This window comes from Myotis nattereri (assembly GCF_964212035.1).
Source record: "Myotis nattereri genome assembly, chromosome: 3".
NCBI classification, from domain to species: domain Eukaryota; kingdom Metazoa; phylum Chordata; class Mammalia; order Chiroptera; family Vespertilionidae; genus Myotis; species Myotis nattereri.
The window spans coordinates 149,641,362-149,655,552 of NC_138077.1; the positions used below are offsets into that span (position 1 = coordinate 149,641,362).

Sequence of the window (14,191 nt, forward strand, 5' to 3'; positions counted from 1 at the left end):
TAGGAGAAAAAACAGAGGTTCAGAAAAGATGAGCTTTTTCAGGGTCACACAGATTGGTAATATCTGAACCACCTTCACCACTTAGAGCAGTGGTTCTCAACCTTGGCTGCACATTAGAATCACCTGGGAATCTTTTTAAAATCCTGATTTCTGGGCCTCACCCTCCGGAAATTCTGTTTCTTTGTTACTAATGTTGTGGCCCCACCCCATAACAAAGAAACAGAATTTCCAGAGGATGAGGCCCTGAAATCAGGATTTTAAAAAGATTCCCAGGTGATTCTAATGTGCAGCCAAGGTTGAGAACCACTGACTTAGAGGAATCTACAATCACTGTTTTTCTGTCACACCTGGTATGACACAGTTCTAAGAGAACCTTTATGAGCAGAAAGACTCCTTGCCTCTCACACCTGTGTCTTCCACGCCTGACTGCTATGCCCTACTCCTAGTTTGTGTAGTGAATTATGTGCAGAAATCCTGTATGGACAGTTAGGGGCCTTGATGTCCTTACTTCTGTCCTGCTACTCTTGCCACCAAGCTGTGGAGGCTTAAATCAAATTCCCTAATCTAAGATATGGACACTTCCTTTGATTTTGAGAATTTTTTATTTCTGTCATGTGTATGTATATAAAAGTCTGAGTATATGTATATGTATGTGTGTGTGTGTGTGTGTGTGTGTATAAGAGTCTATAAGATTTGAAAAGAAACATGATTAAGATTGCCCACATAGCCCTGACCGGTTTTGCTCAGTGGGTAGAGCATCGGCCTGCAGACTCAAGGGTCCCAGGTTGGATTCTGGTCAAGGGCACATACCTTGGTTGTGGGCACATACCCAGTGGGGAGTGTGCAGGAGGCAGCTGATCGATGTTTCTCTCTCATCGATGTTTCTCACTATCCCTCGCCCTTCCTCTCTGTAAGAAATCAATAAAAATATTTTTTTAAAAAAAGATTGCCCACATAGGTTATATAGAATTAATGAGAATTTAAGTTTATCAATATATTAGAAGGTATAAGCCAAAATCTCTCTTAGCTAAAGGAGGCTCAAGATAAGCAATCATGGAGCTAGGATGTCCAGGTAAAAGTATCCTATATAATAAAAGGCTAATATGCAAATTGTCCCCTCGACTGGGAGTTTGACCAGGAGTTCGGCCGCTCGCTATGATGTGTGCTGAGCACCAGGGGGCGGCACGGAACATGGCGGGCGTCGGTGACCCAGTGCTGGCAGTGGGCGGCAGTGGAGGTGCTGCTGGCCCCAATGGGCCCTGATGAGAGCAGGACCACAGCAGGATGGTGGACCAGGTAAGTGGGCAGCGGCAGGACAAGGCAAATGCAAGCGGGGCCCCATTGCCCTGCCAATCACCCTGAAGATGGCGACCAGTGGTAGTAAGGAGGGATGTGGGAGAAGGGCTGATGCCTGGCTCCCATGCACTGAGGAAGCTTGGCAGGCTTAGTGACTCAGGAGGAGAGGTGTATACGGGGGCCCGGGGGCTCAGGTGCCGCCCAGGGCCCAGAGGTTAGCTGGGACCTGCCCTTCCACGCCAGATGCTTGTGTTTCGATCGCCGGCCAGACTGAGGGACCACAGGTGTGCTTGGATTTCATACATCAGGCCTCTAGTAATGAATATTTACGATACAGAAAACTTCAAGAAGAAAATACTCAAAAAAAAAAAACCATAAATGTGGAAACTAGCTAGAAGTTGAGATTTGCTTACTGCTGTACTTGATTTACTCTTTACTTGTCCCTTTTTAGGAACAGGCCATGTTACAAAAGGAAGGATTCCAAGATGAGAGCAGACAACTTCAGAGAGAAATAGAGAATCTCAAGAATAACATGGCAAGAAGCAGGAAGAAGTGTATCTTAATCTAAAGACATAAAGGAAAGAGATTCCCTGGTCAGTCTACTCAAGGCATAACTCAAGCAGTTTTAAAATTTGGAAAAAGTGTCACAACTTGAGAAAAAGTGGCCCTCTTTAAGCTGATAAAAGAAATCTACCAAAACGCCTTCACCTAACATACTTAATGATAATAAATGGAATGCGTTTCCCTTAACTCAGGAATAAAGCAAGGATGTGCAATCTCTCCACTCCTGTTAAACAGTATAATGAAAGGCTTCCTACAATATGGGAAGGAAGGAAGGAAGGAAGGAAGGAAGGAAGGAAGGAAGGAAGGAAGGAGAGAGAGAGAGAGAGAGAGAGAGAGAGAGAGAGAGAGAGAGAGAGGAGAAAGAAAGAAAGAAAGAAAGAAAGAAAGAAAGAAAGAAAGAAAGAAAGAAAGGAGGGAGGGAGGGAGGGAGGGAGGGAAAGGAAAGAAGGATAAGAAAGAATAAAATAAAACTGCCTTTATTCTCACACACTTTAATTATCCACATAGAAAAATCCCTGGGAATCTACAACAAAATAGCAAAAACAGCAACAAGAAAAACTCTTGGCACAAATTCGTGAGTTTAACAAGGTTGTAAGATTCAAGGTCAATACACAAAAATCCACATTCAACTGTATTTTTATATAAAAGCAATGGACTACTGGAAACCAAAATTTAAAAAACCATACCAATTACAATAGCTGTTTTTTAAAAATAAAATACTTAGGTAGAAATATAACTAAACACACACACGATCTTCTATGCTTCTATCTTTATTCTAAGACCAAGAGATTATGGGGTCAATCATGATGTATGAATTTCCTTAGATTCTAACTCCCTTGTAGTTTTTACGATGTTACTTTTACTTATTGTAGAGAAGAAGATTCAAGACCCTTATTTTTAGAGTTATCCCTGACAAAAGCATGTGCCTAGTATTTGTTAAGTTTCGCTGAGCACTAAAACTTTGTCAACTGTGGGGGGTAAGGGGGTATGGGGGAGGTCAATGAAAAAAAAAGGGGGATAGCTGTAATACTTTCAACAATAAAGATAAATTAAATATATATATCCATTGTGTGTTAGGCTTTTATCCAAACAGAAAAAGGAAAATATATGGCTCAGAACTCAGTGACACATAATATGCCTACTACACACACACACAGACACACACACACACACACACACACACATCCTACCCTTTCCACTCACTGTGAGTTTTTTAACAGGATTTCATCAAACACAAGACAGGAAAACTTACTCAGAGATTTTTTTTGCCCCAAACTATATACAAAACAGAATCCCTAGGGAGTTAGATGAAGCTTCATGAAAAGCAGCCATTGCTTGGTCTACAGGGATCATTCATTCAAGAAACATTGGTTGAGTACCTATCACATTCTGCCAAGGAGTGGGAATACAGTTGTAGTCCCTCTCTTTTGTGTGTGTGTGTGTGTGTGTGTGTGTGTGTGTGTGTGTGTGATGTATTTCTTTTCTTTTCTTTTCTTTTTTTAAATTAGAGGCCTGGTGCACGAAATTCATGCATGGGGGGGGCGGGGTACGGGGAGGGTATGTCCCTCAGCCCAGCCTGCACCCTCTCCAATCTGGGACCCTCTCACAATCCAGGACTGTTCGCTCCCAAATGCTCTCCTGCCTGCCTGCCTGCCTGATTGCCCCTAACTGCTTCTGCCTGCCAGCCTGATCACCCCCTAACCACTGCCCTGCCAGCCTGATTGATGCCTAACTGCTACCCTGCCAGCCCAATTGCCCCCAATTGCCCTCCCCTGCCAGCCTGTCACCCCAAACTGCCCTCCCCTGCAGGCCTGGTTTCCCCAACTGCCCTCCGCCTGCTGGCCTGGTCCCCCACAACTGCCCTCCCCCTGCTGGCCTGGTCCCCCCAACTTCCCTCCCCTGCTGGCCTGGTACCCCCCAACTTCCCTCCCCTGCTGGCCTGGTTGCCTCAACTTCTCTTCCCCTGCTGGCCATCTTGTGTCCACATGGGGGCAGCCATCTTGTGTGTTGGAGTGATGGTCAATTTGCATATTACTTTTTTATTAGATAGGAATGCTTAATGTATTACAAAGAGTATTATATATGTCTCCTTTTTTTCTCCCCCTTGACATTCCCCCAGCCTCCCCTACCCCCCAGTGTCTTGTGTCCATTGGTTATGCTTATATGCATGCATACAAGTCCTTCAGTTGATCTCTTACCTCCCCCCCTACCCCCCTGGCACCCTCAACCCTCCCTGGCCTTCTCTTAAGGAGCTCATAGTCTAGTGGTGAAGACAGAGATTAAATAACACAGAAAACTAAATGCCCAAGAAATTGAGGGGAGAGGATTTCTGATTTAGGAAGGAGTTTCTCTAATCTCTCTACCCCAACATGTCTCAGATGGCTCCTTAGTATGTCTTAACCGTATTCCCTTATCAGTCAATTAGTGAAAAAATAATCCAATTTGGGAGGGAGAGATAGAAAGAGAGATAGTGCCTATCACCTGGCCCCAAAAACCTATTTAATTAACAGTGTGTCATGCTCACAGTATCTCTCTTGGAGTTGATTGGTAAAGAAATGAAGAAATGAAGAAAGCAACGGGTTCCATCTAGTGGCCAATATTGTTATTACTGTTCACAGAACTTCACTACCTTTTATCACCAGAGTTTGTTCATGTTTATTGTTTGTCTCCTCCACTAGAATACAAGTGGGCAGGAACATTACCTGTTTTGTTTATCATGGACTCAGTCATCTAGAAGGGCTCCTGGCATGTACTAAACCATACAATAAAAATTTTTAAACACACAAGTAAACAACTTAATGAATATTTTATCATCCCAGCACCATTCCTCATGCTTCTCCCTGAAAGTTTAATGTTTGATTGTTTAATATCATATTGAATATTATAGGAATTTGATAGTTATCTAAATTATTGTACTATTTAGAGTCCAGTCTTCTCTCTCTTCCTCTCTGTCTCCATAAAGAATTTCTTCATTATTCCTTCTTTATAGACCCAGAGAACCCAGTGTTGATTTACCTTCCTGCCATTGCTCTGGGGATCTAGATGACAGAAAGCATGTTGTGCCGCCAGCAGCAGTGCCAAAAGGACACTGCACACTAGGACAAATTGGAGGAGCAAAGGGCAGTCCCCACTGAAACCCTCCAGGAGCTGAGAGTCTGCAGAAAGCCTGTAAGAGAGAGGCCTCTAAAAGCTTTAGAGCTCCGTCCTGCATGTGAACCAGGAATTCCGGAGGCGAAGCCACACTGAGAGAGGAAACATTCCCTTCCTGAGAAGAGCAATTCCTACCAGGTTCTAACAGGGATTCTCGCCTGTGCAGTGACGTATTCAAACACTATTAGCCGGACCCACACACCGAGTCCACACCCTTTTAAAAATTGTTCAGGGACTATGAAAAATTTCTCACTGATTCAAGTAAGCACTGCTAATATTAAATTGCTGTAAATCCAGTCAAATGCTCATGTGGATAGACAGACAGGAAAGAAGGCAGATAGATAATAGATACATAGTTACCCTGGGCAGCCTTTCTGTGGCTAAATGTACAATGTCTATTACAATATTTGAAATATGTAATGTTTGAGCAGTTATTATTACTTGGCTGGAAAGCATCGCTTTACTTTCACAATACATACCAAAAAATAAAATCTTGCATTTAAAATAACTATATGAGTTTGAAAAATGGACATAACTTTTTTGATAAATACAATTGTATATATTTAATGTGTGAAATGTGACTTTATCTCTTTATTATTTTTATTTTTTAAAAAATATATTTTATTGATTTTTTACAGAGAGGAAGGGAGAAGGATAGAAAGCTAGAAACATCGATGAGAGAGAAACATCGATCAGCTGCCTCCTGCACACTCCCCACTGGGGATGTGCCCGCAACCAAGGTACATGCCCCTGACAGGAATCGAACCTGGGACCCTTGAGTCCGCAGGCCGACACGCTATCCACTGAGCCAAACCAGTTAGGGCTCTTTATTATTTGTAAATGTTTTATTTATTTTTAGAGAGAAGAAAGGGATTGAGAGATAGAATCATCAATGACAGAGAAACATGGATTGGCTGCCTATAGGGGAATCGAGCCCATAACCCAGACATGAGCCATCATCAGGAATCAATGTGATGAGTTCCTTGTTCATAGGTCATTGCTCAAACACTGAGCCACACTGGCAAATGCAATGATTTTATACACATTCTAGAGGCCCGGTGTATGGACTGGTGCACCGTTGGGTTCCATCGACTTGGCCTGTGCCCTCTTGCAATCCGGGACCCCTCAGGGGATGTTGGAGAGCTGGTTTCATCCAGATCCCTATAGGCCATGCAGAGGGAGCCCACCAGTGGACGATAAATCGGGGCCAGGGAGGAACTATGGGAGGGCTCCAGGGCATGTTTGGCCTGTCTTGCCCAGTCCTGATCAGCCTGACCCCAGCAGCAAGCTAACCTACCGGTTGGAGAGTCTGCCTCCTGGTGGTCAGTGTACATCATAGTAACTGGTCGAACAAATGGTCGGACACTTAGCATATTAGGCTTTCATTATATAGGGTACATTGTGGAACGATTACCAAGACGATATAATTACCACCTCCATTGCCTCACATAGTTCACAGTTAACGATGTGTGTGTGTGTTACCAGTGGAAATGGGGTATCCCTTTCCCCACTGAGTGCTGGGGGTGCAGTCCTTATGATATCTTGAGAAAAAAAATTTTCTGGGACTTGTACCAAAGGATAATTTTTATTTGCATGGAATTACATCCCTGGTTTCCAAAGTCCCATTTCGCTTAGTCCAGTCCAGCAAGAAGTGCAGCTGGGGCTTCAGTAGAACTAGAAGCAAAGCCAGTGTCCAGAGTTTCCATTTCATACTGCAGCCAGGTCCAGTTCAGCATCAGGTTAGTTGTAGTCAATTAGTCCATTGTGTGTGGGTCCACATAGCCCAGGGCCCAGGTGATTGTCGGGGAGCCAAGAGAGTATACCCTCTACAGCAAGAGTCCCCAAAGAGCCCAAAGTGTAAGAGCACAAGAGAGCAACGCCTTTGTTTAAGGGCATTAAAGATTTCAAATCCTCCTGTGCTTGCAGTGACCATGCCCACTCTGGCCAATGACCTATTCCCAAGCGTGACTGACAGTAAGCACCTTTACTAGCCCCCTCAGATTTACAGGGCATGCATCTATCTCCCCCTATCCAGGCCCTTCCCCCAGGGATCTGAGGGAATGGACCAGTGGCTCCCTGGGATGCGTAAAGTTGCAGCTTCCTGGCAAAGCTGCCCAAGTGACATGCCTATAATATTTAGTCTTCCCTTTGCTCCTTTCCTGTTATTAATAATTAGGTTAATTACACCAGTATTGTGTGTGTGTGTGTGTGTGTGTGTGTGTGTGTGTGTGTGTAGTGAGAATGCTTAAGATCTACTCCCAGCAACTTCCAAGAACATAACTCTTTATAGCAAGAATGTAAGGTGGAATTTTCTTTAGGAACTTCCAACTTGGACTTATCATTTTTTTCCTAGTACTTCTTAGTACAGCTCTAGGGTTATAAGATAAAGGAAAATATACTTAGTACCCAGAAGTGACAGCTACCTCTTGAGAAGCATTTCCAGATAATGAGGCATTGCCAGTATCTTCTACCCTGATCTCCTTCCTGTCACCTGGAAGGCCCATGTAAAAGTAAAGTGGGCCCTGACCGGTTTGGCTCAGTGGATAGAGCGTCGGGCTGTGGACTGAAGGGTCCCAGGTTCGATTCCGGTCAAGGGCATGTACCTTGGTTGTGGGCACATCCCCAGTCGGGGGTGTGCAGGAGGCAGCTGATTGATGTTTCTCTCTCATCAATGTTTCTAGCTCTCTATCCGTCTCCCTTCCTCTCTATAAAAAAAAATCAATAAAATATATTTTAAAAAATAAAACTCAAGAAAAAAATCTTAAAAAAAAAAAAAGTAAAGTGGGATGCCTTTGATAAGCAAACTAGAAGACTAAACCGTCCGAGCCATACCATGACTGCACATCAGAAAACCCACATAAATAAGTAAAACAAAATTGATTTTCCCTCTCATGTAAATACTAGTATAGTCCAGGGCTGGAGTGGTGGTTCCCTGACGTTAGGGCTCAGGCTCCTTCTCTCCCATCCTACTGCTCTTCCATCTTCAATTTGCAGATTCTACCTGGTGGTCCAAGGGGGCTATAGCCATCATGTCTGCACTCAGACTCTCAGGGGAACCACAAACCAAGGGAGTGATCAAGGCACACTCTACCCCTTTAAGACATTTCCTGGAAGCAGCACATCCAGTGTCCACTGATGTCCCATTAGCTAGAATTTCATCTTATGGCCAATGCAATTACAACAGAGGCTGGAAATGTAGTTTTTCTACCAAGCACCCATGTATTCTGCTGAAATTTAGAAGTTCTACTATTATAAAACAAGAGAATACTAAATAGCCCTAGCTGGTTTGGCTTAGTGAATAGAGCGCCGGTCGGCAGACTGAAGGGTCCCGAGTTCGATTCCGGTCAAGAGCACATACCATCGATCCCCAGCAGCTGATCAATGATTCTCTCTCATCATTGATGTTTCTATCTCTCTCTCCCTCTCCCTTCCTCTCTGAAATCAATAAAAATATTTTTTTCTAAAAAGAGAATACTAAATATTGGGGAATAACCAGCAGTCCCCTCCTAAAGATTCTCTTTCCCTTATTCTTAAGAAACAATTTTATAGTATTTACTAAGAACCAAGCACAGCTCTCAGTTTCTCCAGGTCTATTAAATCATCTAATAGCACATAAGTAAGGTTCTAATATCCACATTTTACAGATGAGGAAATTGAAGCACAGATAAATGAAGTAACTTGTACAAAGTCACACAGCTAGAAAAATGCAGAACTGGGATTTGAACCGGGCAGTTTAGCTTACCCCCTATACTTTACTGTTTTCTTTCTGCTATACTTCAAAATATCTTTAGTCTTTTATATGAGGCAATCGAAAAGGCTTTATCTATGTAAGGGAGATACTGCCTTCTTATTCAGAACACAAACCAACCGAAAATATAAGGAAAATACACCTATTAGCTATTAATTCTAGGGAGTTACTTATATTTCTCATTAAACACCAACATGAGTATAAAGAATAACACAAGGCTTGGCACATGAAAAAAAAAGTATTCAAATGCCCAGCATTCGGTCATTACATTATTTAATGAACACGTGTGTAAACCAAGCATGCGGCCCACAACGAATACCCATTAACGATTACTTATTTATTTCAGCCCTTTGTATTCAGCATGTCTTTATCGAAATATACCTACATTTCTATGAAAATTGAAGCTTTTGTTTTTTTGCGGCCGACATAAACTTAAACCTTGTTTATTTGGCCCGTGTTAGCCTTGGAGTTTGACATGCTTGGTGAAAACCAATAACAATGAGATGACAAATCAAACACATTTACATTCTCTCTCTACTTAAGACCCATTAAAATAACAGTAAGGGGATTCTTTTAAGCCCCGTGAGAACACAAACAAAAAGAGGAATGACAGTGGCAACAAAATTATAGCAGTTATAAAGCAAATGGGCAGGTGGTAACTGACAGCCTATTAAAATAAGCTGAATCCTGGGACATTCATAAAGAAAGCCAAAACGGCAACTCACTTTACCCCCAAAGAACTCTCCAAAGGCTAAAGACTAAATACAGGAGAATATTTAAAGGCCTTTCCATGCAATAAACAGATCCACAGATCCCCACTCCTGGTCTGCCATAGCCCCACCAATTGGTCCCCCTTCACATTAGCAGGAGATTAGCAGTGTATACTCCAGTGAGGGTAAACAGAGAGTATCTGAATTAGGAGAACTCCGTGATAAAGACTAACTGAAACTTGAAGCAAATATAATCAGTCAGGAGGGTGTACAGGAGGAGTTAGGGCTGATGGAAGTTCTCACAGCTACCTTAATCTGGAGAACCCTGCCCAGGAGGAGCCTACAGGAAGAACGCTATGTTTATAGTAAACCTCTATGGTTCTAACCTCTCCTTCCTTAATTCCCTTTCCCCTTTTATAAATGCCCCTGCATCCTGGCATGCAGGCCAGAGTGTGCATATGGCTTGCCATGTCTGCATGCACCGGGTTACAACCCTCTCTTTTTTCTGAATAAATCCTTCTCAGTGACAAAACATCTAGCCCATATAATTTTTCAGTTGACACCAGATATAGCTGATAGTGGAGAGCAAGTGCTGAAACAGAGGAGATAAGGGAATCCTATCTAATAATAGAGAAACATGGTAATTAACCGTAACTTCGCTACCCTTCCCATTGGCTAATCAGGGCGATATGCAAATTAACTGCCAACCAAGATGGCGGCTGGCAGCCAGGCAGCTGAAGCAAACAGGAGGCTTGCTTGCTCCAGTGAAGGGGGAAGCCAAGGTTCCCTGCCTGCTGCTGCCAGCCTCTGAGCTTGCATTCTAAGAAACAATGTTGCAATTATAGAGGCTAAACAATCCCCATGCTTTCAGCCAGCCGGCTGAGCTGGAGTTGAAACAGTGTTTCAATTATAGAACCCAAACAAACCAGATACCTGCTTTCAGCAGCCGAGGTCTCAGAGCTGGAGCCGAGCCTCAGAGCTAAAGCCAGGTCTCAGCTCCAGTGACAGCCATAGAAGGTAAATAAATCCCAGAATAAAAAAAAGAAAAAGAAAAAAAGGAGAGGTTGGGAGCTTCAGTCACCCACCAGCCTGAAAACGGCCCTCAGCCCCTCACCCTGACTGGCCAGGCACCCCAGTGGGGACCCCCACCCTGAAGGGGGTGTGATCAGCTGCAAACAGCCATCATCCCCTCATCCAGGCTGGCCAGGCACCCAAGCGGGACCCCCACCCTGATCCAGGACACCCTTCAGGGCAAACCAGCTGGGCCCCACCTGTGCACCAGGCCTCTATCCTATATAGTAAAAGGGTAATATGCCTCCCAGCACCGGGATCAGTGGAGCCTCCCAGCACTGGGATCAGTGGAGCCTCCCAGCACCAGGATCAGCAGAGCAGCGAGGCCTCCCAGCACCAGGATCAGCGGAGCTGCAAGGCCTCCCAGCACCAGGATCATCGGAGCCGTGAGGCCTCCCAGCACTGGGATCAGCGGAGCAGCGAGGCCTTCTGGCCCCTGGAGCAGCATGACAGGGGCCAGTGTCCAAACCCAGGGGGCGGGGCCACAACCTCCCTATCCTCCCTGCTCTGTTCGTGACAGGGGAAGGCGCCCCAACCCCCTGATCGGCCTTGCTCTGTGCCTGATGGGGGGAGCTCCCCAACCCCCTGATTGGCCCTGCTCTGTGTGTGACAGGGGGCGCTGCCCCAACTCCCCTATCGGCCCTACTCTGTGCATGACGGGGGGAGCTCCCCAACCCCCTGATCATTCCTGCTCTGTGCATGACAGGGGGAGCTCCCCAACCTCCTGATTGGCCCTGCTCTGTGCGTGACAGGGGGGAGCTCCCCAACCCCCTGATCGGCCCTGCTCTGAGCCCGACCAGGAGCTGCGGGGCAGGCTCCTAGGGATTGGGCCTGCCCTCTGCCAGCCGGGAGCGGGCCTAAGCCAGCAGGTCGTTATCTCCCGAGGGGTCCCAGACTGTGAGAGGGCACAAGTGGGGCTGAGGGACACCCTCCTCCCCTGCCAGTGCATTTGTGCACCAGGCCTCTAGTGTCAGTATAATAATGAATATTGAGATCTTCAGCCTTTTTTCCCTCCACTGCCTCCACCCTAGCCCCCCTACCTCAACTCTCGCTCTAACAACCTCCAAACAGATCTACCTGCTCCTACTCTTGCCCACCCACAGTCTCACCTCCAAGGCAGCTCGACTTTCTTTTTAAAATGTAATTAAGGTCATATGATTCCTCTGCTTAAGATTTCCCAATAGCTGCTTCAGAGTAAAATCTAAACTCCTTTCTGTGGTCTTAAGACTCTGTGTGACCTGGCCCCTGCCTTCCTCTCCACCCTAATCTGGAACCACTTTCCCCCGCATCACTACACTTTAGACATGCTGGTCTTTTATTCCTTTAACATGCCAAGTTGGTTCCCCTTTTGAGGGCCTTTTCAACTACTATTTTTCTTTCCAGAAACATTTTTTGCAAGGTTGCTTCTTCTTCCTTCAGTTCTGGGTTTAAATATCAGCTCCCCCAAAGCAAAGCCTGTCCTGACCCTCCTACACAAACTACCTGCTGTCTTCGCCCTTCCCTGCTTCTTTCAGAGCGCTTATCAACCTCTGAAGTCATTGTATATCTTTTGTTGTCTATTGTCTCTCCCTCAGTAAGGTTTAAGACAACACACTTTCTCGGCCTCATTTTCCCCAGTGGCCGCAGCATCTGTGTACTCAAGTAATATTCATTCAATGTATGAAAAAGAAACGCAGCAGCTGGTATGGTGACTGAACGGTCACCCCTATGGCTTCAGTATTGTTAGGAACTAGCCATGGCGTGTCCCTGTAAAACAACCTGACAAAACGCCAGCATCTAAGTCACTCTGTCATCCTGATGAAGTGAGACAGCAGACAAGATCCCTTGATAATCTTGTCTAAACACAGATAAAAGCAGTCACTCTGCAACCACACAAATACCAAACTTCCCCCTCCCAGCTAGTAAAACTGTTGCTGCTTTATCATTACGGTTTTAGCTTTGCAGTTTCCTTCCCTTCTGCATAAGCTGTATTATACCAATCTTAGAATTACCCCACGTCTTGGCAGCACCCAAAACAGAATGAATCACCATTTCTTCAAATCCTCCCCCAAAATCACCTAATCCAAACCCTACAATAAGTCATTCCTAATTCTGTTATTAAAATGACCCACCTTGTGTATTCTCCCTCATTGCAACGACTAATAAACCAAACTTTCTGATTACAGATGTGTTCCTGGTGGCCTCTTTTTAAAATATATTTTTTATTGATTTCAGAGAGGAATGGAAAAGGAGAGACAGAAACATCAGTGATGAGAAGAGTCATTGATCAGCTGCCTCCTGCCCGCCCCACACTGGGGATCAGCCCGTAGCTGAGGCATGTGCTGGGACAGGGACTAGTAGCACCAGCAACCTTTTGATGTAGAGGACGATGCCCAACCCAGCCACCTTCATCATTATTCTAACTACAACCCTCCCCTCGCCTAAACCCTGTGGCCTCACCGTTTGCCCTTTCTTCCAAACTAATCCGCGTTCTATACCCGCCCCAACCCAATCTGTCACACACATCCAATCAGAGGACTGGGTGGAAATTTCCTACCCAATCCCCTGCCGTATGGAAGTCCCGCCCCATCCCACCCCTTTACCTTGACTCGCCTCCACCCGAAGAACTAAGCAGGCCCCCACCTCCACCTGCCCAGTCCAGTCCCTGACCCGGCAGTCTTCAGAGCCAATCGCGCCGAGTCCCGACCCCATAGGGCCTATGGGGCTATCCCGGGCCACGTCCAGATGCGCCTTGGAGGTCTAGCCCCCGTGCTCCCTCCGGCTCTGGGCTTGCCCCCGCCTCCCGGCCCATTCCCGTCCAGTCTCGTCCAGTCCGGGATCCCGGCCGCCCTTCAGCCAATCCGCCCTCCGACTCCATTCCCTCGGGTAGGTCCCCGCCCAGGTTTCGCCCCCGCCTCCGAATCCCACCCACCAGGCCCTCTGAGCCCAGGCGGGGCTCGAGCCCAGGTGGCAGGGTCGTACCGCGAAGGAGGTAAGTGGGTCGCGAGGGGAGCACCTGGGAACGGAGTGAAGATTGCGGTCGGGGCGGCGGAGTCGTGGGAAGCGCGGCCGGGCCGGAGGGCGCCGCGCGCCTGGCGGGGCTGGGAGGGAGGAAGAGCCGGTCTGGATTTCCTTGAAGACTCGGACTCGCCCTCCTGAGCCCGCAGACCTCGGGGAGGCTGCCGACAGTCCGCGCTGGATTTAACAGTTTCCTTTGGAGAGGGAATGACGCCGAGGTGGCTGGCCTTCTAGGCTGGGAGGGACCCTTGACCCCCGGTCATCGATTGCCCTTTGTGTTCTTGGTGTTGCAGTTCGGGTATTTTGAAAACAGCGTGGCAAGAGTAACACGGACTTGTTTATCCATAACCGGATTTTTATTTTTATTTTAAAGAAAACAACGGCAGTTAACCTGCCATGTAAGTGAACCTAAAGTTTGTGGTTAAAAGAGACAGGCCAGTCTGTTGCTTTTGCAATCCGAGCAGCTCAAGAAGGGGGAGCCCCGCACCCAGTACAGAAACCATTGCTCCACCTCCGGACACCTGGGCTCTCCCCAGGCAAGAATTGGGGCTGCTTGCGCAGGTCCGCCCCAGGCACCACTGGTGCAGGTCCATCATTAGAAAGTGTTCTCTCACCGTGTGCTAAAACTTCATTCCCGCTACTGCACACCAGGCAG

General features: G+C 46.3%; 2 protein-coding genes across 2 annotated transcripts in view; both read left to right on the forward strand.

The window, feature by feature from the left end:
• Positions 1-2,220, forward strand: part of LOC308516737 (guanylate-binding protein 1-like) — a gene marked incomplete at its 5' end in the record, with an annotated part of 40,640 nt that extends 38,420 nt beyond the window's left edge. The window contains one exon of the mRNA XM_081087813.1: positions 1,748-2,220. Within this exon, the coding sequence (XP_080943939.1) occupies positions 1,748-1,864 (117 nt within the window). The 3' untranslated portion in view covers positions 1,865-2,220. The remainder of the gene's footprint in view (positions 1-1,747) is intronic.
• An 11,230-nt stretch (positions 2,221-13,450) lies between these two features.
• The window catches only part of KYAT3 (kynurenine aminotransferase 3), a 63,249-nt gene continuing 62,508 nt past the window's right edge, over positions 13,451-14,191 (forward strand). The window contains exon 1 of the mRNA XM_081087814.1: positions 13,451-13,510. The gene's annotated coding sequence lies outside the window, so the exon portion shown is untranslated. The remainder of the gene's footprint in view (positions 13,511-14,191) is intronic.